The sequence below is a fragment of the Cavia porcellus genome, unplaced genomic scaffold, assembly GCF_034190915.1.
Source record: "Cavia porcellus strain 051 isolate PalLab524CR breed Dunkin Hartley unplaced genomic scaffold, mCavPor4.1 scaffold_15, whole genome shotgun sequence".
NCBI lineage: Eukaryota > Metazoa > Chordata > Mammalia > Rodentia > Caviidae > Cavia > Cavia porcellus.
Window position 1 is genome coordinate 66,913,472 of NW_026947498.1, and position 27,012 is coordinate 66,940,483.

The 27,012-nt window shown below is 33.9% G+C and overlaps 1 protein-coding gene across 7 annotated transcripts in view; it reads left to right on the top strand.

Moving 5' to 3' along the window:
- Stxbp5l (syntaxin binding protein 5L) overlaps window positions 1-27,012 on the top strand; it is a 375,791-nt gene that overhangs the window by 53,363 nt on the left and 295,416 nt on the right. For all 7 annotated transcript variants that reach the window (XM_063225050.1, XM_063225052.1, XM_063225055.1 and 4 more), the window contains exon 3: window positions 14,367-14,464. In XM_063225050.1, the coding sequence (XP_063081120.1) occupies window positions 14,367-14,464 (98 nt within the window). The remainder of the gene's footprint in view (window positions 1-14,366; window positions 14,465-27,012) is intronic.

Genomic DNA, 27,012 nt, shown 5'->3' on the forward strand with positions numbered 1-27,012 from the left:
GTTGTTAAATAGTTCCAGAAATGATTGTTTTTTTTGCTTCTTTAAAGTAGCAACATATGTTTATCCATAAAGACTGACCATTACAGTGGAGAAATAACTCAGACATTTTTATCTCCACTTATATGGATTCATAACCTAATGTACAAATTTTTAGATTTTATAATTCACTTCTAATTTCTAGATTAAAGATCTGGAATAATTCTCCTTACTCCATATTTTTTTAAACAACATGTAACATTTATATACTAAAGAAGATAAATGAGCTAATATAAAAAGCATATATTAGGTAACTATATTTACTTATAAACTTTTACCTAGAGGAATTTTTAAACAAAGCAACATTTCTGAATATTGGCAGTATTTTCTGTTATCTATTGATGTTAATTTTTTCTGTACTTCCTACTTTCCATTTGTTACTTTTGTATTATTAGATGAAGCCTGGTGCAGTGCTTGAAAGAGTGCTATGTGACATATAGAAGTGATAGTTTGGGTATACCAGTAATATTTTGATATGATAACTATGTGGCTGAATCACAAATGTGTCAGTAAGTGGAATCTTACAGGCTGATAAGTAATACTAGGGAATATTCTTCACAAATTAACTTGGTGGCCTGACGGTTAGGCTATGTATTAGAATGAGAGTTAGGCTGTTGTAACAGACAACTATGACAACTATGACTTAAACAGTGTAGAAATTTCTCATTATGAGTGTGTCCAAGCATAAACAATTCAGAACTGATCTAATGGCTCTATGGTGTCAAGAATCCAACATAATCAGTTTTAGAAATATTGCCATTTTGACTATATGGGTTCTGCCTATCCAAGAATAGGGGTATCTTTGCATTTTTAATTGTCCTCTTTGATCTCCTTTTTTATAGTACTATTGTTTTCATCATACAGGTTTTTCATATCCTTGAGTAGGTTAACTTTTAAGTGTTTCATTTTTCTTTATGTTACTGTAAAGGTGTTGTTTCCCTAATTTATCTCTCAGTGTTTGTTTTTAATGTACAAGAACATCACTGATTTTTGAATATTAACTTTGTATTCTTCTATACTACCAAATTTGGTTATTAATTTTAGGAATCCTTTGGTGGAGTATTTGAAGTCTTCTATGTAGAGCAACATGTCACCAGCAAATAATGATAATTTAACTTCTTCCTTCTGTAGCCATATCTCTTTCATTTCTTTTTCTTGTCTAATTGCTTTAGTTAATGTTTTGATAACTGTATTGAACAAGAACAGTGATGGTGGATATCCTTGTCTTGTACCTAAGTTTAGTGTGAAAGCTTTCAGCCTTGTTCCATTTAGTATGATGTCAGTTGTTGGTTTGTCATACATGGTTTTTATCAAATTGAGATAAAGATCATCTATTCTAATTATCTTTAGTGTTTTTTTTGTCATGAATGATTGTTGAATTTTGTCAAATGATTTTTTTTTGCAACTATTGAAGTGGCCATGTGGTTTTTATCCTTCTTCCTGTTTGATGTGATTGATGTATTACATTATTGAACTGTACATATTGAACCATCCCTATATCCCTGGGAATAATTGTAGAATATAATCTTTTTGAAGATTTGCTTCATTCTGTTTGCTAGAATCTTATTGAGGACTTTTGCAACTGTGTTCATTAAGAAGATTGGCATTATTTCTTATTTTTTTAGTTGGATTGTTTTCTGGTTTTAGAAGCAGGGTAATGCTTCTTTGGGGGTACTGCTTCCCTTTCAATTTCATTAAAAAGCTTCAGGAATATTGGGATTAGATATACTCTAAAGTTCTTGTAGAATTCTGGGGTGAATTTGTTGACACATACATTTTTCTTAGTTGCTAATTTTTTTCTTTGATTTTATTGACTAATATTGGATTATTCAAGATTTTTATATTTTCTTGATTCAGCATTATTAACTCATTTGTATCTAAGAATCTATCCGTGTCTTCTAAGTTTTTCATTTTATTAGAGTTCAGGTTCTCAGAGTAGTTACTATTGATCTGAATTCTGTAGAATCTGCTGCGATTTCATCCTTTTCAATTTTCATTGAATGAACTTTTGGTCTTTCATTTTTGGATAAGATTACCTAATGGCCTATCGATTTTATTTGATCTTTCAAAGAACCAACTTTTCAATTTATTGACTCTTTGTACTGATTTCTTAGTCTCAATTGCATTAATTTCTGCTTGGATATTTATAACTTCTTCCCTTGTATGAGCTTTTGGCTTGACGGGTTTTTTAGATGTTTGAAGTTTCAACGTTAAGATTATTTATTTGAGCTTGTTCTGTTTTCCTGATATGAGAATTCACAGCTATAAATTTCTTTATTAGTACTGCTTTCAGTGTGTCCCATGAGTTCTGGTCTATTGTATCAGTATTATCATTTAACTGTGGATAATGTTTAATTTCTTCTTTAATCTGTGACCCATTTAGTTGTTTAGTAGGGTGTTATTTAATTTCCTTATGTTTATGAAGTTTTTATGGTTTCTTCTGCCATTGATTTCCAATTTCAAGGCATTATGGTCAGATAATATGCATGGAATAATTTCAGTTCCTTTGCATTTACTTAAGTATATCCTATGAGCTAATTGCTTGTCCATTTTGGAGAACATCCTATGTTCAGCTGAGAAGAATGTATACTCAGATATGTGTGGGACACTCCATAGACATCTAGTAAGTCCATTTGTTCACATGTGTGGTTCTGTTCTGATAATTCTTTGTTTATTTTTTGTCTGGTTGCTTTATTTTGTGACAGTTGGATATTAAGGTCTTTGATTATAATATGTTAGTGCTCATTTGATTTTTCAAGTTTGGTAATATTTGTTTTATATAGTCGTGTATGCTTGTATTTGGTGCCTATATGTTTAAGATTGTAATCTCTTGTTGGAGTTTTCCCTTAACAAGTATGTGGTGATATTCTTTATCTGTTTTGATCATTCTTGGCTTGAAGTCATTGTTTGCAAATAGAATAGCTACTCCTGCTTTTTTTCTGGGTTCCTATGCATGGAGTATTATTTTCCATCTTTTGACTTTCAGAAAGTTGTTTCTTGATCTATTCTGTTAGGCTGCTTCTTTGATTGGTGAAATGTATATTGATAGTTATAATTGATATGTATTGCCTTATCTTTGCTATATTATATTTCTGCTGTTGATTCTGTCTTTCCCCTCTAGTCAATTGCTTGCCCTACCTAGTGGCTTCATTCTATTGGTGTTCTTATAATTGTGGGCTTTGTTTTGTCTTTCTAGGATATCTTTCAGAATGCGTCCTAGAGGTGGTTTCATGATCATGAATTTCTTCAGTTCTTTGTCATGGAAGTATCTTATTTTTTCATTAATTCTGAAAGATAGTTTTTCAGGATATATCAGTCTGAGTCAGAAATTGTTTTCTTTCAGGACCTGAAATACTTCACTCCAAGCTCTCCTTTACTTAATAGTTTGTTTTGAGAAGTCTGCTGTGATTCTGGTGGGGTTTCCCTTATAGATGATTTGTTTCTTTTCTTTACCGTCCTTTAATAGTCTGTCCTTATTCTGAATTTCTGGACTCTTGCTTATTATATGCCTTGGTGGGGATTAATTTTGGTCATGACTAATTGGAGTTGTGTTTTTAATTTTAAAGTGAATAAAACAAAACAAAGCAAAACAAAACAGATCAGGACAAAACAATGCAAATAACACAGGATTTCAAAACAAGACAATAGGAAGTCAACAGTCGTTACCTTAATGTCTCATTTTCTTCAAAATAGCTGTCGATACATTCTTACACCATAAGTTAATACAAAACAAAACAGTATAAAAGCAATCAAAACAAAAGATTGAGAGCCTTAGGGGTCTTCAAAACCAGACAATAGGAAATCAGTAATGGCTACCATAATGTCTCTTGTTTTCTTCAAATTAGCTGTCCATACCTTTATGCATACTGAAATTAAATCATTGAAAATAGACTAAAAGCAATCAAAACCTAGAATGAAAGCATTATTGGACTTCAAAACAAAATGATAGGAAGTCAGCAGTGGCTACAATTTTGCCTTGTTTTCTTCAATGTCGGTTTTCATACCAGCACATAATAAAATCAGCTCTTCAAAATGCCTTAGTTGAAGTTCTAGGCATATATAAGCCTATATATGTACAGCTATCCTTTCTCTATTAGAGGCAAAGACAAAAACAAAGTATAAGAAGAACAAGAAACAAGAGTCAAATAACTGTAACAAAGAGCCCAAACCAATAACAATGCATGCTTTCCAAACGAGGGTATAGGAACATAAAAAATTCTATTGTTTTGCATAGTTACGTTCAAAAATCTTACATAGATTACCAGATATAGTCATGTGAAATTGATCTAAGCCAATGGATATTAACTGTATTGTTCCAAGAACTAACAGAATTAGTTACAATCGTCTTAGAAATCCTAAGTGTACATATGCAAATTTATCTTTTTTCTTTTCTCTTCCTTCTTTTCTTTTCCCTAAATTATTTTTCCTCTTTGAGCATTTTCTTACTCTTTCACAATATTTATTGAAGATTTTGTATCTTATTTACTCTTTCAGCTTCTGACACTAGGGATTTAACATGATATTTACATATATGATTTGAGTTATTTCACTTAATGAGTATTGTCTCAAGTCACATCCATTTAATTATAAAAGCCGAAATGTGGTCCTTCTTTTTAGCTGAGTAATATTCCATTGTATAAGTATACCACATCTCTTTTATCCATTCCTCAGATGATGAGCATTTGGGTTGGTTCAAGATCTAGCAATTACAAATTGTGCTGCTATAAACATGGGGGCACATGTATCACTGTGATATGATTGAGGTAGACCATACATTTTGATTTTCTGTAGGGTTCTTATCATGAATGAGTGTTGGACTTTATCAAAAGCTTTTTTTGCATCTATTGAAATGATCATGTGATTATCTTTGGCTGTATTGATACAGTGGATTACATTTTGATTTGCGTATGTTGAACCATCCCTGCATTCCTGGGATGAATCTCACTTGGTTGGGGTGTATAATCTTCTTGATTTGCTGCATTGTTTGCCAATATTTTGTTGAGAATTTTTGTATATATGTTCATTAGGGAGATTGGCCTATAGTTCTCTTTTTTGGTTGGGTCTTTCTCTAGTTTTGGTATTAGGGTAACACTTGCTTCCAGGAACTAAGAGAAATTGCTTCCCTTTCAATTTGCATTGAAGAGTTTGAGGAGTGTTGGCATTAAGTCTTCCTTGAATGTCTTGTAGAATTCAGCAGCGCATCCATCAGGACCTGGGCTTTTCTTTGTTGGTAGTTTCTAATTACATTTTCAGTTTCATTAACTGAAATTGGCTTATTCAGCAATTGTACATCTTCTTGATTCAGCTTTGATAATTTATGTGTTTCTAGGAATCTGTCCATTTCTTCTGTGTAATTGGACTTATGACAGCAAAGGTTTTTGAAGTAGGTAATGATGATCTTCTGTATTTCCATAGGGTCTGTAGTGATTTCACCCTTTTCATTACTTATTGCATAAATTTGAGTTTTTCTTTCCTTTTTTCAAAGCAAGATTGTTTAGTGGCTTATCAATTTTATTTATTCTTTCAAAAAACCAACTCTTTGATTTGTTAATTCTTTGTATTGTTTTCTTAGTCCCTATTGCATTGTTCTGCTCTGACCTCCCAAATTTGGTGCATATGTATTTAAGATTATTATCTTTTCCTCTTGATGTTTTCCCCTAACCAGTATGTAGAGGCCTTGTCTCTTTTGATCATTCTTGGTTTGAAGCTAACATTGCCTGTAAACAGAGTAGCTACTGCTGCTTTTTACTGGGTTCCTATTGCATGAAGAATTGTTTTCTGTGCTTTGGCTTTCAGTCTGTGAATTTCCTTTTGGGTTAGTTTGGTTACTTGTATACAGTATATGGTTGGATGTTGTTTCTTGATCCATTCTGCTAATGTGATTCTTTTCATTCATAAATTGAGGCCACTTACAATAATGGTTATAAATGATACATATGAACTTGTTTTTGTCATGTTTCTCCTGTTGATTCTTTACCTTTCCCTTTTGTTTGTTTGTGCTACTTGGTGGTTTCTTTCCGTTGATGTTCTTGAAGTTGTAGTTATTTTTATGTGTATCTAGAATATCTTTCAGTATTCTTTGCAGTGCTGATTTGGTGATCATGAAGTTCTTTAGCTTTTCTTTGTTATGGAAGTATCTTATTTCTCCATCAATTTGGAAGAATAGTTTTTTCAGAGTACATCAGTCTAGGTTGGAAGTTGTTTTCCTTTAGGATTGGAAGTACTTCACTACTTGCTTGTTTCAATTTCATTTTTTATGTTGAGAAGTGTGCTGTGATTTTGATGAGCTTTCCTTTTATAGGTGATTTGTTTCTTTTCTCTAACAGCTTTTAATATTCTGTTCTTATTTTGAATTTCTGGGATGTTGATTATTATATGTCTGGATGTAGATTTTATTTTGGTTATGCCTAATTGGAGTTCTGTATGTTTCATGTATGTATGTCAGTTTCCATTTTCATGTTTGGAAAATTTTCAGCTATTCTGTAAATATTCCTTTGATATAATTTGTGTTATCAACTTCTTTTTTCATTTATACTTATTAATCTTAATTACTTTTCTTTGCATCAACTTGCAACTATTGAATTATTTCCTGATTCCTTGTTATTTTTCAAAGATCTTTCCTTTACTGTTCACTACCTGCAATCTTGTCTTCTAGGTCTGAAAGTCAATCTTTGCATTCATTATGATGGTTTTGCCAGCTTTCAATGGAATTTTTGATTTCCTAGATATCCCTTTTAATCTGTTTCATGCATTGTTTCCTTCTTATATTGGTCTTTCCAAGGTTTCCATCTTTTTGCAGTGTTCCTCTATTTTTTTTAACTATGTTTGTTAAAAATGTCTTTAGCATTTCTTTTATTATGTTTATCAATTCAATTTTTACCTGGGAGATTATTTCTGATCTGAGTTCCTTTATATCTTCTTGGAGTTGTTTCTTTATTTTAGTTGCTATCATTTCAGAATTTTAGGTGTGTGGCTTACATTTTCTTCTGTGTCTCCTAGGCTTTTTTGGGATAGGCTGCAGGTTTGTGATTGCATTTGGTTCTTTGGTTTTGTAATTTGCTTGTATTCCCCTGGGGCAGCTAAATCCAAAGTCTCAGTTGTTTCTTGGATTGAGGATAGCTGTCTGTATTGCAGAGAGTTTCCCTAGTTGAGTGGGGGATGTTAGGCAGTCCTTACTGAGTCCCTAGTAATATTCAAAGACTCCCCAAATGGGTGGACTGCATTGGGTGGACCTTCAGAACATGCCACATGACTCACTGAAGCTCCTCGGCTGCTTGAGGTCACAGGGCAGGGCCCTACTGAGTTCTGAGTGATGTGTAAGGCTGGATGGTATGTGGAGTACACTAGGCAGACCTTCAGCTCGTGTGATGCTGCATGCCAAAGCTCCTTGGCTTCTTGGGGGTCTTTGGGTAGGACCTTACTAGGTTCCACATAATATACTAAGGCTGCACAGCTAAGTGGAGTTCCCTGTTCAGGCCTTCAACTTGCACCATGTAGCCTACTGAATTTACCCAGCTGCTTGGGGTTACTGGGAGGCCCTCACCAGGCTCCAAGCAAGGTCCCATGGCTGCACAGCTAAGTAGAGTTCGCTGTGGAGGTCTTCAGCTAACGCACAGCAGCTCCCAGCTACCTGGGGATCCTGGAGTTCTCTATCTTATCTGTATGCTTCATTTTTTTTTCCTAGTGCTTAGGAAGTTTTCTGCCATTAATTCTGTGAACAGATTTTTCATGTCATTTATGGTGACTCCTGCTTTTTCATTGAATGCAGTTAATCTTTTGTTATTCTTTCATTATGCAGCTGTTTGATTTTTTTCCCCCCATGGTCTTTTGCGTTTTTTTTTTTTTTTGGGGGGGGGTAACTGGGAATTGAACTCATGACCTTGCATTTACCAGGCAAGCACTTGAACCACTGAGCTAAATCCCTGGCCCTTCTTTTGCTGTTTTTTAAAAAACAGCAGTCTTTTCATGTTGCTGTGATCCTGTCTTCTACATCTGATATGTCTTCATTTTCATTCAGTCACTCTTCAAAGTTTTAATGGAATTTTAATTTCCTACATAGCTTTGAATGTGTTTCATGGATTTAATTTCTTTCCTATGTTTGGCATTCATAGTTTCCATTATTTTCTTATGCTCCTTTTATTTGTTTTTTAAAAATCTGTGTCTTCTTTAGATTTGTGGAGCAAGTCTTTCATTATGATCATCATGTCTTTTTTTTTTAACCTCAGAGATTATTATTTCTTCTTTAATTTTCTGTATAGTGTTATACATTTTTTTTAAAACTTTTGCTTCTATCCAGAAAATTCAGGGGGTGGCTTCTGATTTTGTCTAGCCTATCCTCTGAAAGTGGCTGTGGGTAAGCTATAGGTCTGGGGTTGCATTTTGTTTCTGTGTCTTGTCATTTTCTATTTTTTATTTTGTTTTCTGTGTGGATACTTGCAAATTTCTTACAGTAGATAACTTTTTTCTTTAGTAGTAAAATTTCCCTAGGAAGTATTTGTTTCTCAGAGATTTCTTCTAAGTATAGATGGTTCTTGGTCTTTGTGTCTGTTCTAAGATCCTTCCATCCCAATTTATTAAATGTTGCTGTCTGGCCCAGCACTCAGACCTTTGGTACTAGACAATGGTGAGGCTATGACCCCAGATAATCACAGTGCTGTCATATAAGGGAGAACAAATGATTACAACAGGCTTGACTTCCTGGCTAAAGTAGTACAATTAGCAATAACAATAGCATCAAGCACAGCTTGGAACCTGACAAATGGTGATAACTAGTAATTTGATATCTTTAATCAAAGGGGCAAGATCTGTGGTTATATAATAAAATCTCATAAAATCAGGAAGTTATATGAAAAGAGCTTCCCCTTCATAGTGATTTTACTCTGTGGTGGAGAAATTTACAAAGGGTAAAACAGAAGGATAAATAAAGAGGAATATAATAGAAGCAAAGTTGGAGAGTAAAGGATGATGATGCAAGCTTTGGGAAACTGGAGAAGGGCAGAAGAGACAATGTTCACTCACATGAAAATATCATAAAAATCAAGAGGCATTTGGGTGAAGAGAGAAAGAAGACAAACAACACAAAACATAAAGGTAACCCAAAATAACCCAAAATAACCCCAACTATTAAAAAAAAAGGAAGATGAAACAAAAATTTTAAAATTCCTCTGTGTCTACAGTTCTGTGGTATGGCCTATGTTGGATCCCAAAACTAGTGGGTAATCCAACAACAGGTCTGCAGTAGGATTAGTGCTGGGTACAGGGCTGATCTTGGCCCCTGGATATGGGTGCTGGGATTAGAGTCTTCAGCCAGTAACTTTCTATATGTCCCTGGGTGGCTCCCAGTTGCTGTGGCACCCTCAAACAGAGACAGCCTGAGAGTGCTCCCAGTCCCATGTACAGCTGGACATTCCCAGTGGTTACAAAGTCTTTTCTGTTTCACTTCTACTGGTTTATCTCTGTCCTCTCACACCACTTGTTGCAGGCCAGGGTGGGGTGAGGTGCGCTGGGATGACTTTCTGCTTCTGCCACCACTGCAGAGACACTGCGGCCACCACAGTCTCTCCTCCTATGAGGCCCTAACTTTTAGTCAAGTATAAACTCATCAAGGATGAGAGTAGTGCTCTTATGGCCTAGTCATTTTCAAAAGTCCCACCTCTGAACAGAAGAGACTTTGGGGAGACATTTTAGATCTTAACTATAAGGCTTATACATAAGGCTTCCATCTCAGAATCTGAGATGACTGTTCCAACTCCTGCCTTGTATTTTCCAGAAAGTAAGAAGGCTAGAGAAATAAGAGAATATTTACCTTTACTGTTAACAGTATATATCATTTCAGCTCTCATTCATTATTCAGGGCCTGTAAAAGAGGCTGGAAAATGTAGACTTTAACTGGTTTAATATGTGCTGACATAAGTGATGAAACAATAGACAGTCTTTGACAGGCCATTTTGGGCTTTTTTAAAAAAATACTATGATTGTATTAAACCTGGACAACTGTGCACAATATAAATCTTTGCTTTATTGTACTGTGCTCAGTTTTACCTGGGTCCTTCTGTATTTACTAATATATGAGGATACATACATAATACATATATTTATATTATGTATGTAGCCTCATATATTAGTATATATATATATATATATATATACATTAAATTATAAACAATCTAAAAGTGAAGTGTTCAGCCTTCCTTGCTAGCTGGGTTATGCTTAAATTCAGCAAACAGGACACATTTTTGTCAGATTAAAAAGTAAAAGGAAAGTGAAAGGTATTTTAGCAGTGCTCCTTAGCAGTATCAACAATGATCAGAGATTTGTGTACTTTATCTTCAATTGTTGTGTATTTGTGTTAGCAACTAAGATGGCCAGAGTAACATGTCTAGTCCTTACATGTATTTGTAGCAAATTCTATCATATTTTTCTTTGATGAAATATCTAGAGAGATTTGTATAACTGATACAGTTGGCTATTTCATTTCATCCCTTGAAATATTTTGAAGGCAGAGTAAAACAAAACAGGTTAAACAAAGAGGTTTTAAAGAAGATAGATATTTCTTAGTATTCTGTTGTTAATGAACAGGTTTGCTGCATTATCTTCACCATATGGCCATAGATTATACTATTTCCATAACTGTTTCTGACTCTATCTAAAATTGAGAATTTTTCCCCACTTGAGTTGTCTTCAAACTTTGTTAACCTTCATCCATTGTTTATCTTTATCCATTTTTAAGAAGCACATCTTTATCAATCTAGTTAATGACCTTAATTCTTTTAAAATCAGCCTAATAATTCTATTGAGTGCAACTTCTTAGTGCATACTTTGTGGAATTAAATAATTTTTTGTTCTTGACACCAATATTGTTTGCTTGCAAATTGAGATATTTTATACCCCATAAAATTGACCTGATTAAAGTATACATTTCAGTTGTTAGTATATTCAGAGTTGTGCAACAACTACCACTATCAATTTTAAGACATTTTATCACTCCTAAAAGTAGCTACGTATTACTTAGCAGTTAATTCCAATTTCTCTCAACTCCTGTCACTATACAACCAATAATATGAATCCATTTTCTATGTATTTTCTCTTTTGTGCATGTTACATAAATGGAATTATGTGTGATTAGCTTCAATTAGCATACAGTTTTCAAGTGACATCCATGTTGTAATATATATCATTACTTCAATTCTTTTTTATTAGTATACTGTATTTCATTGTATGGATATGTTACATTTTATTCATAATTAAACTAGACAAGTTTCTTTTTGGCTGGTATAGGAATTCATACTAATGTTTATTGTAGACTTACATTTTTAATTTTTCTTGGGTTTACACCAAAGAACAGAATTACTGGGTCATATGGTACCTGTGCTATTTTACATTTTGAGGAACTGACAGTCTGGTTCCCCAAAATACTGCAGGACTTCATGTTTCCACAATCAATGTATTAGTGCTTACGTTCTCCAGATCGTCATCAATGTGTGTTACTGTACATATTTATTAGACTTATCCTGATCATTACACAGTTATATCTTTTTGTGAAAATTATTTATAATTTTTAATGGCTGACAATGTTCTATAATTGTGTGCCTAAATTTGTTATCAAGATAATGTGGGATTGATAGAATAAGCTAAGAAGTGCTTTTACTTACTCTGTTTTTGGTGAGGAACTATATTCTGATATTTATAATCCATATTGCTTTGCAGAAAGAGTAAGAATCTCTTCATGAAAATTTTATATTTATAAATCTCAATGAGTGAGAAAGTATATTAGAATCAAGAAATAACTGCCTCAAATAAATTTAAGAAATGTTAAGAATGACATGCCAGGGGCTGGGGATTTAGCTCAGCAGCATAAGCGCCTGCCTTGCAAGTGTGCGGTCATGACTTCGATCCCTGGTACTGATAAAAACGAAAAAGACACACACAAAAAAAGTATGACATGCCAGATGTGGTAGTGCATACCTATAATCCTTATACTGAGGGGCCTGAGGGAGGAGGATTGCCACTAATTTGTGGCCAGCCTAATCTACATAACTTGGAGCATGCTTAATGTTCCACTTCTGGAACACACATAACAATGGAATATAACAATTTTTTTCTCTTAATTCTTTCTTCTTTAAGCTCTCTAGGTAACATACGAATTTTATGCAAAATTTAAAAATTTGCAATCTTTGGCATAAATGGTCTAAAGCTGATCTTGTTCTGTCTTCTCTAAGTAGAGCATTGCTCCAAGCAGTGAGTTCAAGGCTAGGCTGAGCTAGGTAATGAGACTTCGTCTTAACAACAGTAACAACAACAACAACTAAAAACACACAAACATTTTTTGTATTTTTATCGATTGTTAAGTAGAATACCATGCAGCTTTCATTATCCCTTGGAAGCAAAACACTACATTGGTTGATGGCCTTAGAGAAGAATTCCTACTATATAGAGGATAGCAAAAATATCACTATGCCAACTTTAAGAAATAGAAATTCAGACACTTTTGCTATTGGATCTTGGTATTATTTCCAGGAAAACACATTACGTCATTCCTCTATGGCCAGCAAGTCTATCCCACTAGCATACAGAAGAATGAGACTATATTTACTATTCTCATGGATAATAGGATATCATCTCCATACTGTATAGCAGTGAGGTTAGCCATAATCCTTATGATTCATACACTTAAGTAGAACAAAGTGACATAGATAGGGCTTGCATCAGAGAAAGATATTTACACACATTACATTGATCCCTGCATATACCTGAATGCTTTAGCTCTTAGCGTGTTTTATTTCTAAAATCTGTTCTCATAGGTGTCAAAAACTAGACAAAAGACTGCCTTTCCAATACCAATTTAGTTGAGAATTCTTTGGAGATTATAAAAAAGAAATGGATTAAGAACACCATGAAATATTCATGTTATATGTTTAACCTTCAATTAGGTTAAAATACATACAAATATATTTTTATGGAAGTATTTATAAAATGTATTGAGTGGAAGAAACAGATTATAGATACGGAACTTCATCATATAATAACCATATATGGTCATATATACTTTAAAATAAAATGAGGAAGTTATGTGATGAACTGTTTGCAACATTTTTTCAAGATAAGTTTTAGGTTATCTACATACTATATCTTTTTGCTTTTTAATGCTAAAAATCAACATTTTAGTTAAAATATGCTCACAAAACAGTTTTTGGTGCAATAAATATTTGGTTCAAATAGATACAGAATCTCTTTTTATGACCTGTCTAGGTTTTCTATTCTTTGCAAAATTGTAGCATATTTCATACTAAAATTAATTCTTGTCTGACATTGCCTCCTTTTATACTAATTTTTTCTTATTAATGAGATAATGAGCTTAAATCTCTCTTTTTTATTGTGTTATTATGAAAACTTTCACAAACATACAGAAGACTTGAAAGAATTTATACTATAAACAATAATATGTGTATTATCATCTAGTTTTGACAGTAATGATTTTGCTATATTTATATTCATTATTCTGTTCTATGTACATTTTTGGATGCAGTTTCAAGTTGCAGATGTCAGTTGTGTATTTGTAATTCCTTTAATTTTGCCATATTTATTTGAAATGTGGTTTACACTCTGAGAAATTAAAATTTTAAAGTACCGTGATGAATTTTGACTAATTTATACATTTTTGTAATCCAAACCTCTTTCCATGTATGTGTGTGTGTATTCTTCCCTCACTAACATATTTTCATACCCCTTCACAGTCCTTAAGGTAACCATTATTCTGATTTTATTCACTATTGATTAGTTTTGCTTTTTAAAAGCTTATTGCAAAACGCGATTATAGTGTATGAATTCTTTTTTATGTTCTTAGCATATTTATGGGAATCATCCACATTTTTGTATCTATTAGTGGTTTGTATCTTTTAATTATAGAATATCATTTCATTGTATGAATGTACACCATAAGTTTTTTAAAAATTTTCTCATTGATGTGTGCTTGGACTATGTTCAGTGTTTTACTGTTATAAAAAAAGCCACATGAATAATTAAGCAAATCATTTCTGTAAACTTATCTTTTTAATATTCACAGGTATACACATATGGAATTACAAGGCTATGAAATAATTTTTATATTTTTAGTTTTAAAGAAACTACATAACATTTTCTGAAGTGGTTATAAAATGAAATGTTTTTGACTCTCACCAACAAACCTATGAGAATTTAAGTTATTCCATATTCTTGTTAACATTTAGTTGTAATATATGTTTTAAAAACATAATTTTAGCCATCTAGTGGCTGTGTTATGATTTTAGTTTTTGCTTTCCTGATGACTGTTTGCACTGTTTGTTCTCTTTCAGACAGTTCGGCATGGTTTTCCTTACCAGCCCACAGCTTTAGCCTTTGATCCAGTTCAGAAAATCTTGGCTATTGGGACAAGAACAGGTGCTATACGAATGTATCCTTAAATTTTTGTTCATTATTCTCTACATTAATTAAATTTATATTACCATTCAGGTGAGTGAAATATTTATGGCCAATCAAGGTATGTATGTATATGAATAACTATTGTGAAAAATATCATATTTATTGTTATATGTTTAATTTGATGTCTTTGAGATCACTCTTGATGTCCCTTATTTAATTTCTTTTTCTGGTGAGAATAAGGCCAATTGTACAAATGCCTCACAAATATGTAGATGCTCAAGTTTGTTATAAAAGAAGATGTAGTACTTTCATATAACCTATACACATTGGCCTATATCCTTTAAATAATATTTGATTACTTATAATTCTTACTGCATTGAAATACTCTGCAAACTGTATTTTCAAGCAATAATGGCAGAAAAAAGTCTGTAGATATTTATTACAGAAAACTTTTTTTACCAAATATTTTCAATCCATGGTTCCATGAATCTGGATGTGGACCTCATAAATATGAGGGCTGATTATATATCTGTAGTTCATTTCTTTTTCATTGCTGAGTATTCTGTTGGCATTCCTATGATGGAGTACCTGACATAAACAGTTTAAAGTAAAAAAAAAACAAAAAACCCAGTTTCTTAGGTTTCAGAAATTTTAGTCCATGGATAGCTGGTTGTATGGCTGTGGGCCTGAAATAAGGCAAACCAACTTGGGAGGAGGTGGTGGGAGAAATATCTTTACCTCATATAAGCCGGGAATCAGATAAAAAGTAAAAGAGTTAAAAGAGGAAAGGACTAGGGACAAAATAAACCTCTCTAAGCTATACCCCTGGTGACTGGCTCCATCCAAGTAAGCACCACCTCTTTGTAGGGCAATTTAGCTAATGAACTCATCAATGGATTAACTTAACTTGCTTAAATTAGATTCAGTTATTTTCTCTAAGCATCATCAACTAGTAACCAAGCCATTAGCACATGACTTTTGGAGGACATTTCAATATAAACCATAATAACATTCTATGATGTGGATACATCACAGTTTAACCATTTCACTTATTTTTAGGTTTTGGCTATTATTGGGCTATTTTTACTAAAGCAGTTATAGTTCATGAACATAAATATCCAAGAAACTCCACAAATTCAAAGTATGATAAACTTAGAGACACACCAAGGCACATGATAATAAAACTTTCAAAAACAAAGACAAAGAGGGGGCTGGGGATTTAGCTCAGTGGCATAAGCACCTGCCTTGCAAGCAGGCAGTCGTGAGTTCGATTCCCGGTACCGATAAAAAAGAAAAAGACAAAAAAAAAAAAAAAAAAAACAAAGACAAAGAGAAAACAAGAAACATAGATTTATAAGAGAATGCCAAACTACATTCCATAGAAGTAGTGTGAGAATTATACTGTTACATCTCTCCATAGTATCAGTACATTATAATATTGATATATTATTCATATTTACTCACACACTAGTAATGTGTGAATAATACTGTTATATCTCTCCATAGTTTCAGTACATTATATTATTGATATAGTATTCATATTTATTCATCTTACTATTTTGATAATTTTGTAGTAAAAACTAATAATTTCAATTTCAGTGGTGACTAATGACCTAACATCTCTCTTTGCCATCTATATGTTCTCTTCATGGAATTATCGTTTGTGTTTCAGCCCTTTTATATCTTGATGGTTTGCTTTTCAAATGTTGCATTTTAAGAGTTCTTGTATATTCTAGAAACTAGTTCTTTGTTGGATATATGATTTGCACTAATTTTCTTCTATTCCTTGTATTTTACCATCTTAAATTGATAGGGTCCTTAACACAAACTAGTTTGTTAGTATTTCCTTTGTAAATCATGCTTTTATTACGGCCTCTTAGAACTCTTTGCCTAATCCTGGATCTTAAGGAATTTCTCCTATTCAAAAGTTATTGTTCTATATTTTATAATAAGCATGGATTCCATTTAAAATTTGTTTTAGAATTTTCATTAGCTTTTTATGATTTGCCATCTAGATAAGTGAATTCATTAAGTGAATTGGAAGACATAATGGAAACTGTTGATTCTTTATATTTTTGGAAGAATTTGTTAGTGAATGCACCTACATGTGGAGATTAATCTTATGAGTGTTTTTATATTATAAATTCAATAGTTTAGTAATTGCAGGACTATTTTGGTTGTCTATTTCATCTTGATTTAGTTTTTTTCTTTTGTAGTTCATATAGCCGGTCTTACTGATGCTTTTTAAGTTTTATTGATTATTTTGTAAAATTAGTTACTTATTTCCCATTTTTTCTTCTCTGTTTTTTTTTTCCTGTTCATTATTTCCTCCCCTCTCTGCTATGAGTTTATTTTGCTCTTTTTTCTCTCTTATGTTCTTGAAGTAGGAACTTAGATTATTGATTTGGTCCTTTCCTCTTATAAAGTATGCATTTAGTAGTATTAATTTTCTTCATGGTATTGCTTTAACTGGATCCTCCATATATTTTTTATTTGTGCTTTCATTTTCTTTCTGGTATGTGTAGTTTTAAAAATTTTCCTTGAGAATTCTGTGACCCATGAGTTACTTGAAATTGCAAATAATTGCAAATGTTTGGAAATTTTATCTTTTTGTATTGATTTTTGGTTTCTGTTCTTTCAGAAAATACTATAGTTTTTAAAAAGTGGTTGAAGCTTACTTTATGGGTTTAGGAATGGTCTGTTTTGGTGAATAGTCCATAGACTCAGAAAAACACATGTTCTTCTCTTGTTGGGTGATTTATTATTTGGGCTTGTTATTGTTGGTTGATTCTGTTGTTGCTAATTCTTGCTTATTTTTTTACCTTATAGTTTTATCAAATACTGAGAGTGGAGCAAATCAGGCTCTCCAACTCTATTCCTGTAGCCACCTTGATTAATTTTAGTTCTCAAGTTTTTTGTTTTACTGTGCACACATTAGAATTATTCTGTTTTACTGGTAAATAGATCCTTCTTTATCATGTAGTATTTTTTCTCTCAATATTTTTTTGATCTACAATCTACTCTCTCAATAAAGTAAGTCTTGGTTTTTGTCATGGTTTATGTTTGTGTCCCCCAGGCCTCATGAGTTTGCATTGTGTATTTGTGATTGGTTCATTGTCTAGTGCTTGGATTGATGGTGTCAGTGCTCCACCCACATAGGGATGGAGCCAGGATGTAATGTAATGGCAGGAAGAAGGTGTGTTTTGCTTTTTGCTGGTTCCGGTTTGCTGTTGGCGGCCACCATGAGCTGCGGTCCAGCCATGCCCGCCTGTCTTGGAGCCAACTGAGTGTAGACTGAAACCTCCAAAAACTGTAAGAAATAAACCTTTCCTTTCCCAACTTTGGGCTTCAGGTATTTTGTCTCAGCAACGAGTAAAAAGTAACTAAGACAGTTTTTAAAAAATTAATGTTTGTACAATACTGTTTATCTTTTTGCTTTATATTTAAGTTATTGTTTTTGAAATGAATTTACTATGAAGAGCATTTTTGGAATATTTTTCCTTTTACTCTGCTGGTCTATTCCTTTTAATTGATGTATCAATACCATTTACTGTTCATATAATTATTTATACTTTACTGCTTGTCTCAGTCAGCTTCCTTTTCAATGAGATGTAATAACTGACATGTGCAATTTAAAGGAAAAGTTTATTTTACCTAATTTCAGAAGTTTCAGTCCAAGACTGTCAAGCTCCAATGTAGAAATGGTAGCAGGTTCTTCTGTGAAGGAAGTTACCCTTGTCATGATGACCTGGAAGCAGAGAGAAAGAATGAGCCAGGGAGGGAGACATACCCCTCTAGGTCATTCTCTGATTGAGTCATATCTTTTTAACAGATATGTGCCATCTGTACTGATCAAATCAGGATAATCAGCATTTCCTTGCTTATCATTTCTTTGTATTTGGAGCCTTTGAGCTCTTTTTTCCAGATCTTTATACCATAAACTATAGTTATCTCTGCTGTGTTATATCAGAACTTATTTCTTCTATTTTACTTTATTTAATTATTATTTTTTTAGTACATGTGTATAATTTACAATCACTTTGAGAAGTGCTTACATGTATGTACCATAGCCTGTTTCTTTTTAAAACCCCTTTGCAGTTTCCTTTCCCTCCTTTCCTCCTCCAAATTCCATATCTCATTTTTCATTCTAATTGATATTATTAATCTTAGCTTAAGTTATGGCATATTATCTCTACATTCATTGAGGTTGTTAGGTTCCTGTACATGACATAACTTTATTCTCCTTTTTTCTCCTTCCCTTCCTAATCCTTCACACTTTTCCCTTTTGATCATTTCTTTATTGTAAGAGATCCGTCTCCTGGTCCTCTTCTATTTATCCTTATTCTCTTCATGTTTTGCCTCACTCAAATGAGAGACACTATGCAGTGTGTAAGCTTGTGTATTTGATTTATTTCACTCATGAACTTAATTTGTTTCATGATTTTGGAGAAGATGGCCACATTTGTGTTTGTGTGGGAAAGATGGTTGTGTTTGTGTTCATCACCCAATGTAAAGTTTGCAAACAAAAACAAAATTTTTCCAAATGCTTTTGTTTGTGAATCAAATTGTTTCCCCCAAAAAATATACACTGAGGGAACAATAGCCTGTTTAATAAATGGTGTTGGGAAAACTGGATATCCACATGCAAAAGACTGAGTTTGACTCATGTATTTCACCAAGTGCTAAACTAAAATCAAAATGGATCCAAGAGCTAAATGTTAAAATAGAAACAGCCTGCTAGGAGATAAAATGAGTAAAACTCTTATAAGTCATATACATAAGCAAGGGATTTCTGAACAAAACGCATGTGCACAGGAAGTACTGAGAATTACTAAAGGGGATCATATAAAATTAAAAAGCCTCTGCACAGCAAAAGAAACAACCAACAGGATGAAGACACAATCTACACAATCAGAAAAAAAATTTCAAGAACTATTGCTCATATAGAAGACTCATGTGGAGAATATGTAAAGAACTCAAAAAAAATTTAGGCCTCCCTAAATAAAAGACCAAATCAACACAAATGGCATGTAATTATGTGAAAAAAGTGTTCAACATCACTAACCAGTAGAAGAAATGAAAACAACATTGAGGTTCAAAATTACTCCAGGAAAAATAACCATCATCAGGAAGTCAAGTGCTGGTGAAGGCGAGGGGAAAAAGAAAAATTTCTGCAGAGTTGTGGAAATGTAAACTAGTACAACTACTGTGGCTTCAACATGGAGATTCTAAAAATAGAAATCATTCTCCTCGGTTTCTTCCCCCAAGACCTCATATTACAGTCATACATGCAAACTCATGTTTGTAGCCAGACAATTTACAGTAGCTAAATCTCAGAGGCAGCCCACATGTACAACAGATTAATGGATAATTAGAATATGGCATTTACCCACAGCAAAGTATTATTGTGCCATAAGATATAGACAGGTCATTTGTAGGAAAATAGATGCACCTTAAGGCCATAACATAGTATTGAGTGAAATAAATTACTCACATAAGCTTAAATATCGTGTGGTTTTTCTTTTTAAAAAAATTCTAAATAGAAAAATCAAGAACAAACAAGGAACAACAACAACAACATAAAACAATTTCAAAATGCAATGAGAGGAATTTAACAATGGTTGTTATCCTCAAAGTAGTTGCTGAGGCCAGCAAATACAGTCAGATAAGGCTGATTAAGCAATAAAATTTTCCTTTGAGCAGTTTATTTTCCTTTTACTATATCTATTGTAACTTTTGGATCTTACTCTTTCAGTTTTTTACACTAATGAGATAATATGGTGTTTATACATGCAAGTTTAATTCATTTCACCTATGAGTGTGGTTTCTAATTGCATCCACTTACCTATAAAAGCTTCAAGTTTATCATTCTTTATGGCCAAATAGTATTTCTTTATATAAAAATACCTCATCTTAGGGCTGGGGATTTAGCTTAGTGGCATAAGCACTTGTCTGGCAGGTACCAAGACATGAGTTCGATCCCCATTACCAAAAACAAACAACCCACCACATCTTTTTCATCCATTCCTCAGTTGATGGGCATTTGGGTTGTTTCCAACATGGGTGAACATTTATTGTTGTGGTAGGTTGTTTTGAATTCTTCTTGAAAAATATGCAGAAGGGGAATACCTGGGTGAAATGGAACCTGTAATCCTTGTTTTTTGAGGAATGTTTTACCAATTTCAGCAGTTGTATAAGTCTACCCTCGTACCAACAGTGGAGAAAGGTTCATTTTCCCCTAAAGCCCTACCAGCATTTGTTACTAATTTCTTAATGTTAGCCATTCTTTCTAGAGTAAGATGATATTCTCAGTGTAGTTTTAATTTGTATTTCTTGAATGACCAATGATGTGGAGCATTTTTTTCATATATTTATTTGCCATTTGTGTTTCTTTATCTGAGAATTGTGTATTCATTTCACATGCCCATTTTTGGATTGGGTCTTCAAATTTGAGGGGCCTGATGTTTTTCTTTTTTTAAAATTTTTTTATTTTAAAGAGATTAAGATAAAAAAGGACATAACAAAGCAGATCAGAATAGAACAATTTAAGCAACACAGTGTTTCACCACAAGACAACCTGATAAAACAGTAGCTACCATAATGTCTCTTTCCTCGAAATAGTTGAGCATACCTTCATACACAATAGTATCAAACATAACAAAATAGTATAAAACCATTGAAGAGAATGAAAGTATTACAGGGCAAATCACAGAAAACTAACAATGGTTACCATTGTCCATAAAAAATTTGTTTATATGGGGCTGGGGATTTAGCTCAGTGGCATAAGTGCCTGCCTTGCAAGCAGGCAGTCATGAGTTTGATCCCCGGTACCGATAAAAAGGAAAAAGACAAAAAAAATTTGTTTATACTAGCACACATGATAAAATCCAATAAGATACTACATGATAGAACCAATGGAAACAGAAGAACAAAAGTATGGTAGGATTTCAAAACAAGATGATATTAAATCAGCACTGGTTATTATAATGTCTTGTTTTCTTCAAAAATAGTTGTTCATACTATCACAGATAATAAACTCATTAAACAGCCCAGGATAAAACCATTCCAACTAATGAATGGAAACATTATAAGGCTTCAAAGCAATGTAATGGGGAATGTTTTTCAAGTCTTTATGCATTCTAGATAAAAGTCCTTTGAGGGACAGTCGACGAAAATCTTGTCCCAATCTGTGGGTTTTCTTTTCACTCTTTTGGTGATTTTTTTCAATGTGTAAAAGCTTTTTAATAAGATTCCAGTTGTTGTTTCTTTGAAGTACTTCTTGTGCAGTTTAGTGTTTGTTCATGAATTCTCACTCTCTCCCATGTCCTCAAGATTTCTACCTACTTTGTCTTCTAGTAGATTTACTGTTCTGTCTTAATATTTAGACACTTCATCCTTTTTGACTTTGTTTAGTGCATGGTGATAGGCGTGGGTCTAGTGTAAATCTTCAGCATTAGAAAGCAAATTTTTCCAACACTACGTATTAAAGAGACTGTTTTCCTTTCAGTAAACATGTTTGGCTCCTTTGTCAAAAATAAGCTTGCTGAGTGTGTTTGTAGTTGTGTCTGTATCTTTTAACCTGTTCCATTGATCCTCAGGTCTGTTTTTTGCCGGGACCATACTGATTTTATTATAGCAGCTTTGCAGTATAATTTGAAATCAGAGATTGTGATGCCTCCTGCCTTACCTTTGTTGCCCAGGATTGCTTTTGCTATTCTACGTCTCTTATGGTTGCTTTTGAATTTAAGAAATATTTTCTGTACATCTGTGAGATATGCTGATGGTATTTTGATCAGGATTGGGATTATATGTGTATGACAGTTTTGGCCAATTTCACAATGTTGGTTCTTACTATTCATGACCAGCGAGTATCTTTCCATTTTCTGAATTCCTCTTCAATTTCTTTTTTTAGATTACTGTAATTTGCAATCTTTACTTCATTTGTTATATTTAATTCCTAAGTATTTTTTTGTGTTATCATGTAGAGGGTGGTTTCTCTAATTTCTCTCTTGATGAGTTTGTTGTTTGTGTATAGGAGTGCTACTGAATTTTGAGTGTTGACTTTGTACCCGGACATACTGCTGAATTTGATTATTAGGTTTAGAAGCCTGTTGGTGGAGTTTTGGGGGTATTCTATGTAAAGTATCATGTCATCTGTGAATAGTGATAATTTAATGTCTTCCATCTATTGCATATATTTCGATTTTCTATAGGGTTTTTACCATGACTCAGTGTTGGTTTTGTTAAAAGCTTTTTTTTTTAATCTACTGAGATGATCATGTGATTTTTGTCTTTTTCTCTCTGTTAATATGTGTTACATTTATAGGTCTGCATACATTAAACTATTCCTTCATTCCTAGGATGAATCCCACCTGGTCATGGTATATAATCTTCTTGATGATTTGCTGCATTCTGTTTGCTAGTATTTTATTGAGGATTTTTGCATTTGTATTCATTAGCTAGATTGGCCTGTATTTTTCCTTTTTGGTTGGGTCTTTCTCTGCTTTCAGTATTATGGTAATATTTGCCTCCCAGAATGAATTAGGGACCCTTTCAATTTCATTAAAGAACTTGAGTATATTAAGCCTCCAAGTAAAACAATAGAAATATATGTAAAACTATTAGTTTTTACCTGATTATAGCAAGATACATGCATTTAGCTCTACCTTACTTTTATGTAAGTAAGTGTCATTGTTTTTTTTTTTTTCATTGTTGAAATGAAAATATTGGACACCCAGAGTTACAGGAGGAAAGGTTTATTTTGGCCCACAGTTTGTGTTTCAGTCCATAGTTGGCTGGCTTCAAGGCAGGCTGGCATGGCAGAGGGGTATCACAGAAGAAAAATAGTCTGTGACAAACTAGGCAAGAGACAACAAGGCAGCAAGTAGCAGCATCTAGACTGCCTTTTCTTTCTGCCTTTATATTCCACCCAGATTATAAACCTATTGATTGGTGCCACTCACCCACAGGGTGGGGACTTCCATTATCCATACCTTGTGCTAATTCCAACTAGAGTACTAATTTTGTACTACACACCCTTAATCCCAGCATCACATGCCCTAGTTCCTACCAGCTCCCAAAATCTCTACCTATCAGCAATATGGTTAGGATATCTAGATACAAAACATGACAGAAAGCTATATTTTTGTCCATTTTACTGTTGTTAGGCTAACATCCCTCTCCTACATATTCTCTTGTTGACCAAATAAAATATAGTAATAGCCCAAGGTCAAGATGAGGAGAAAAAAACCTACGACTAAGATGAATGTCTATACTAAAATATCAGTAAATTCTGTCAAAAAGTATGTCTGCTCTCTCAGGTTCCCACTGAAATAAAGGAGACTGTCAAAAATTACAAAGTCTTTTTAATTTCTATACCTCTTCAAGTGACCGAGTGTGCAGCACTCTCTAGTGAAAGGTTCTTGCCCTAGTATAGATTATGGTACAATTATGGTGGTGGTGCATCAGTTTCTAGATGCCAAAGTCACAAAAATGAAAAAGACATTGTGACAGATCTACTTAGTTCATAGACTAACTGGGAAGACAGACATGTGCATAACTCACTAGCAGAATATGGCAAGAGAAATAATGAGAAAAGTGTTTTGGAAACAGGAGAAAAAGTCGAAAGCTATTGGGGACCCTTGCAGTGAATCCCCAATTTTCTACAAGGTGTCACTATGCACAGCAAAAAGAAAGAGCAAGAGACAAATAGTAATGGAGTAGGGATCTGGAATGGCCAGTTGTTCTTGGGGAATAAAAGGCCATGAGGTAGCCAGAATCTTGGTATTTATTGATCACATTTACACTGAGGAAAATGGTGAGGGGATTATTGGATGATTCAGAAAATGGTGGTCTTGTGCTGAAAAGGATCTTATCTTGAGAATCACTTCAAATGACTCAGAGGGTGATATTAAACTAATGAGGATTTTATGTTGATGAGGACAATAGGCAGAGTTGGCAGATTCATGTTCATCCTTTGATGCAGGTGAAATTGTTTTTTTTTTTTTTATTACTAAGGAACCAGAATGTCTTCAACTGGTGTAATCTTCCCCTAGAGCATTGTAGCATCATGGGAACATTGAGGTCTCAATTGTGCCCAGAGGCACACAGATTTATGTTTCCATCTAATATACCTGGCTCACATGGCAAGATAGTAGGCCTCAGACAAGCCCTAGTCATAAGTTAATTATGAAATGATTTTTCCCCCAAATTATACAGAGTGGCCTTCAACTAAAAACTACCATTGAATTTGGAATGGTAATTCATGCCTTATAATCCCAGCACTCCAGGAGACTGAGGCAAGAGAATGAAAGTTTGAGACCAGATTGGGCAATTTAGAGATTTGATATAATACTGTATCAAAAATAAAATAAACAATAAAATAAAACAGGACTATGGATTTAGCTCAAGCTTGTCTTTTAGCAAGACTCTGACCACACACTGACCATGCTGGACCAGCTGTTTCCCATCAGAAGACAGGAAGATGAAATTTCCAGAAATCTACAAGAAGAGCTTTCAAGTGCAAGAAAATCATTGCAACTGGTTCCATCCTTGGAGACCCAAGTAATTTTGACAAAGAAAATATTCCTGAGTGCAAGCAAAGCCCTGCCATGCCTTGTTGTGGCAGCACATCATTGGTTGGAAAAATGAAACCTTACTGAAAAACTGAAACCTTACTTTTGCAGTGAAAGACCTACTATAGATAGGTGCTCGATGATTCATAACGTTAAAGACAGCTGCCTCATTCTAGATCAGCAGTCTCACAGTCAAAGTCACATTGAAAAATATAGACTATTGAAAATAATTGTTGAAGGGAGCTATGGAGAAGTGAAATTGGGCTTACATATCATCACAGGCACTGAAGTTGCAGTTAAAACAAGAAAAGTTCATTGAATCAAGCAAAACTCTAGGAGTTCCTCAGAGAAATAAGATAATGAAGATTTTAAATCATTCCAATACAATGCAGTTGTCTGAAGTTATAGAAACTGAAAAAGAACTTTACTAATAATGGAATATGCAAAAGATGGTGAGATGTATGAGTATTTCTTACCTGTGGAAGAATGGACAAAAGAGAACCAAGAGCTAAAAGTAGACAAGATTCCGTGCAATACTCCCATAATAAGGGGATAGCACACACACAGCTGCAGTCGAGAATGTTGTTAGCAGATTTTGGATTCAGCGTTGAATTTATTGTTGGTGAGGAACTAGAAATATCTTGTCGCAGTCCTGTATATGCAGCCCCAAAGATCATCCTGGGCAAGAAGTACCAGGGGTTAAATATGTGAAGTCTTGATGTGGTTTGTGTATTCTAATATGTATGTTGCACCCTTTCAGTGGACAAAATGTGAAGGAAGTGATGGAAAGCATGATTACAGAGAGATGAAATTCCTCTGTACATATATAAAGACTGTGAAGAGTTTCTCAAAGTTTTCCATTTGAAGAAGAGTAAGAGGAGCAACATAGATAGTGACCTCAAGAAGATGAAATTCTCTCCCAGAAATCTGCAGGAAGAGTTGTCAAGTAAAAGGAAATTATTGCAACTGGTTCCATGGTTGGGGACCCAGGTAATTTCAACAAAGCAGATATTTTGAATGTGAGCAAAGCCCTGCCACACCCTGTAATGACAGCACAGAATTTATTGGAATGATAGTGCAGAATTCTTACTTTTGTGGTGGGAGACCTATAGACAGGTGCTTGGTCATTCATAATGTGAAAGATAGAAGCAGTATTCCTGATCAGAGAAGGCCAGTTGGTTCAGCCTACATTATTAGCAGTGCAACCACCCAGGTTTGCATACACTTACCCAAATGCAGAACCAGTAGCACACTTTGTACTACCAGCCCTAGGAAGCAGGAACTGCAACATAGAAAGGCCCACCTCTATTGCCTAGCCTCTCCTAAGAATACCACTGTTTCAGACTCAGTATTATGGCTTCACTGATATTTTCTGTAAGTTGACTTTAACATTCATAAGACATCACAGTGTATCTGCCAAACAAAAGCATGAAAAGAAAAAAGAAAAACCTTCAGGATCTCCACTTAACTTGGAGAATGAAAACTACTGGTTCTGTGGATTCCAGGCACGTGCAGAAGGAGATTTAAGGAGTCCTGGATACAGATAACTTCAATTATGAGCAAAGGGCACATGTCGTTCTATTCTGTATCAAAGGGCAATAGGTCTGGTGAAAAGCCTATGCAATGGGAGATGGAAGTCTGTAGACTGCCAAGAGAGTCTCAAATGAGGTCTGTTTTAAATGGAACGCAGGCACATCTGCAGCATTCAAAAATACTGCTTTGAAAATTACTGGTGTGCTAAAGCTTTCACCCACAAAAATGGCAGTTGAAAGTATTTTCCTGAACACTGGTGAAAATATATAGAATAATGTTTAGGCATTAATGTTTAGGCAGTAATCATACTGAAGCTTAAGAAAATAGGCTATCTTACTTGGCAGGTAGGGCACACTCACCAGAGTTCATGGATTGTTCAGAAGTCCAGTAGCTAGTTATTAAAAACTGTCAATCAGCAGTGAAGATTAATGCCTTTGGCAGAAGATTGGTAAAAACAAGACAGGATGAAGAT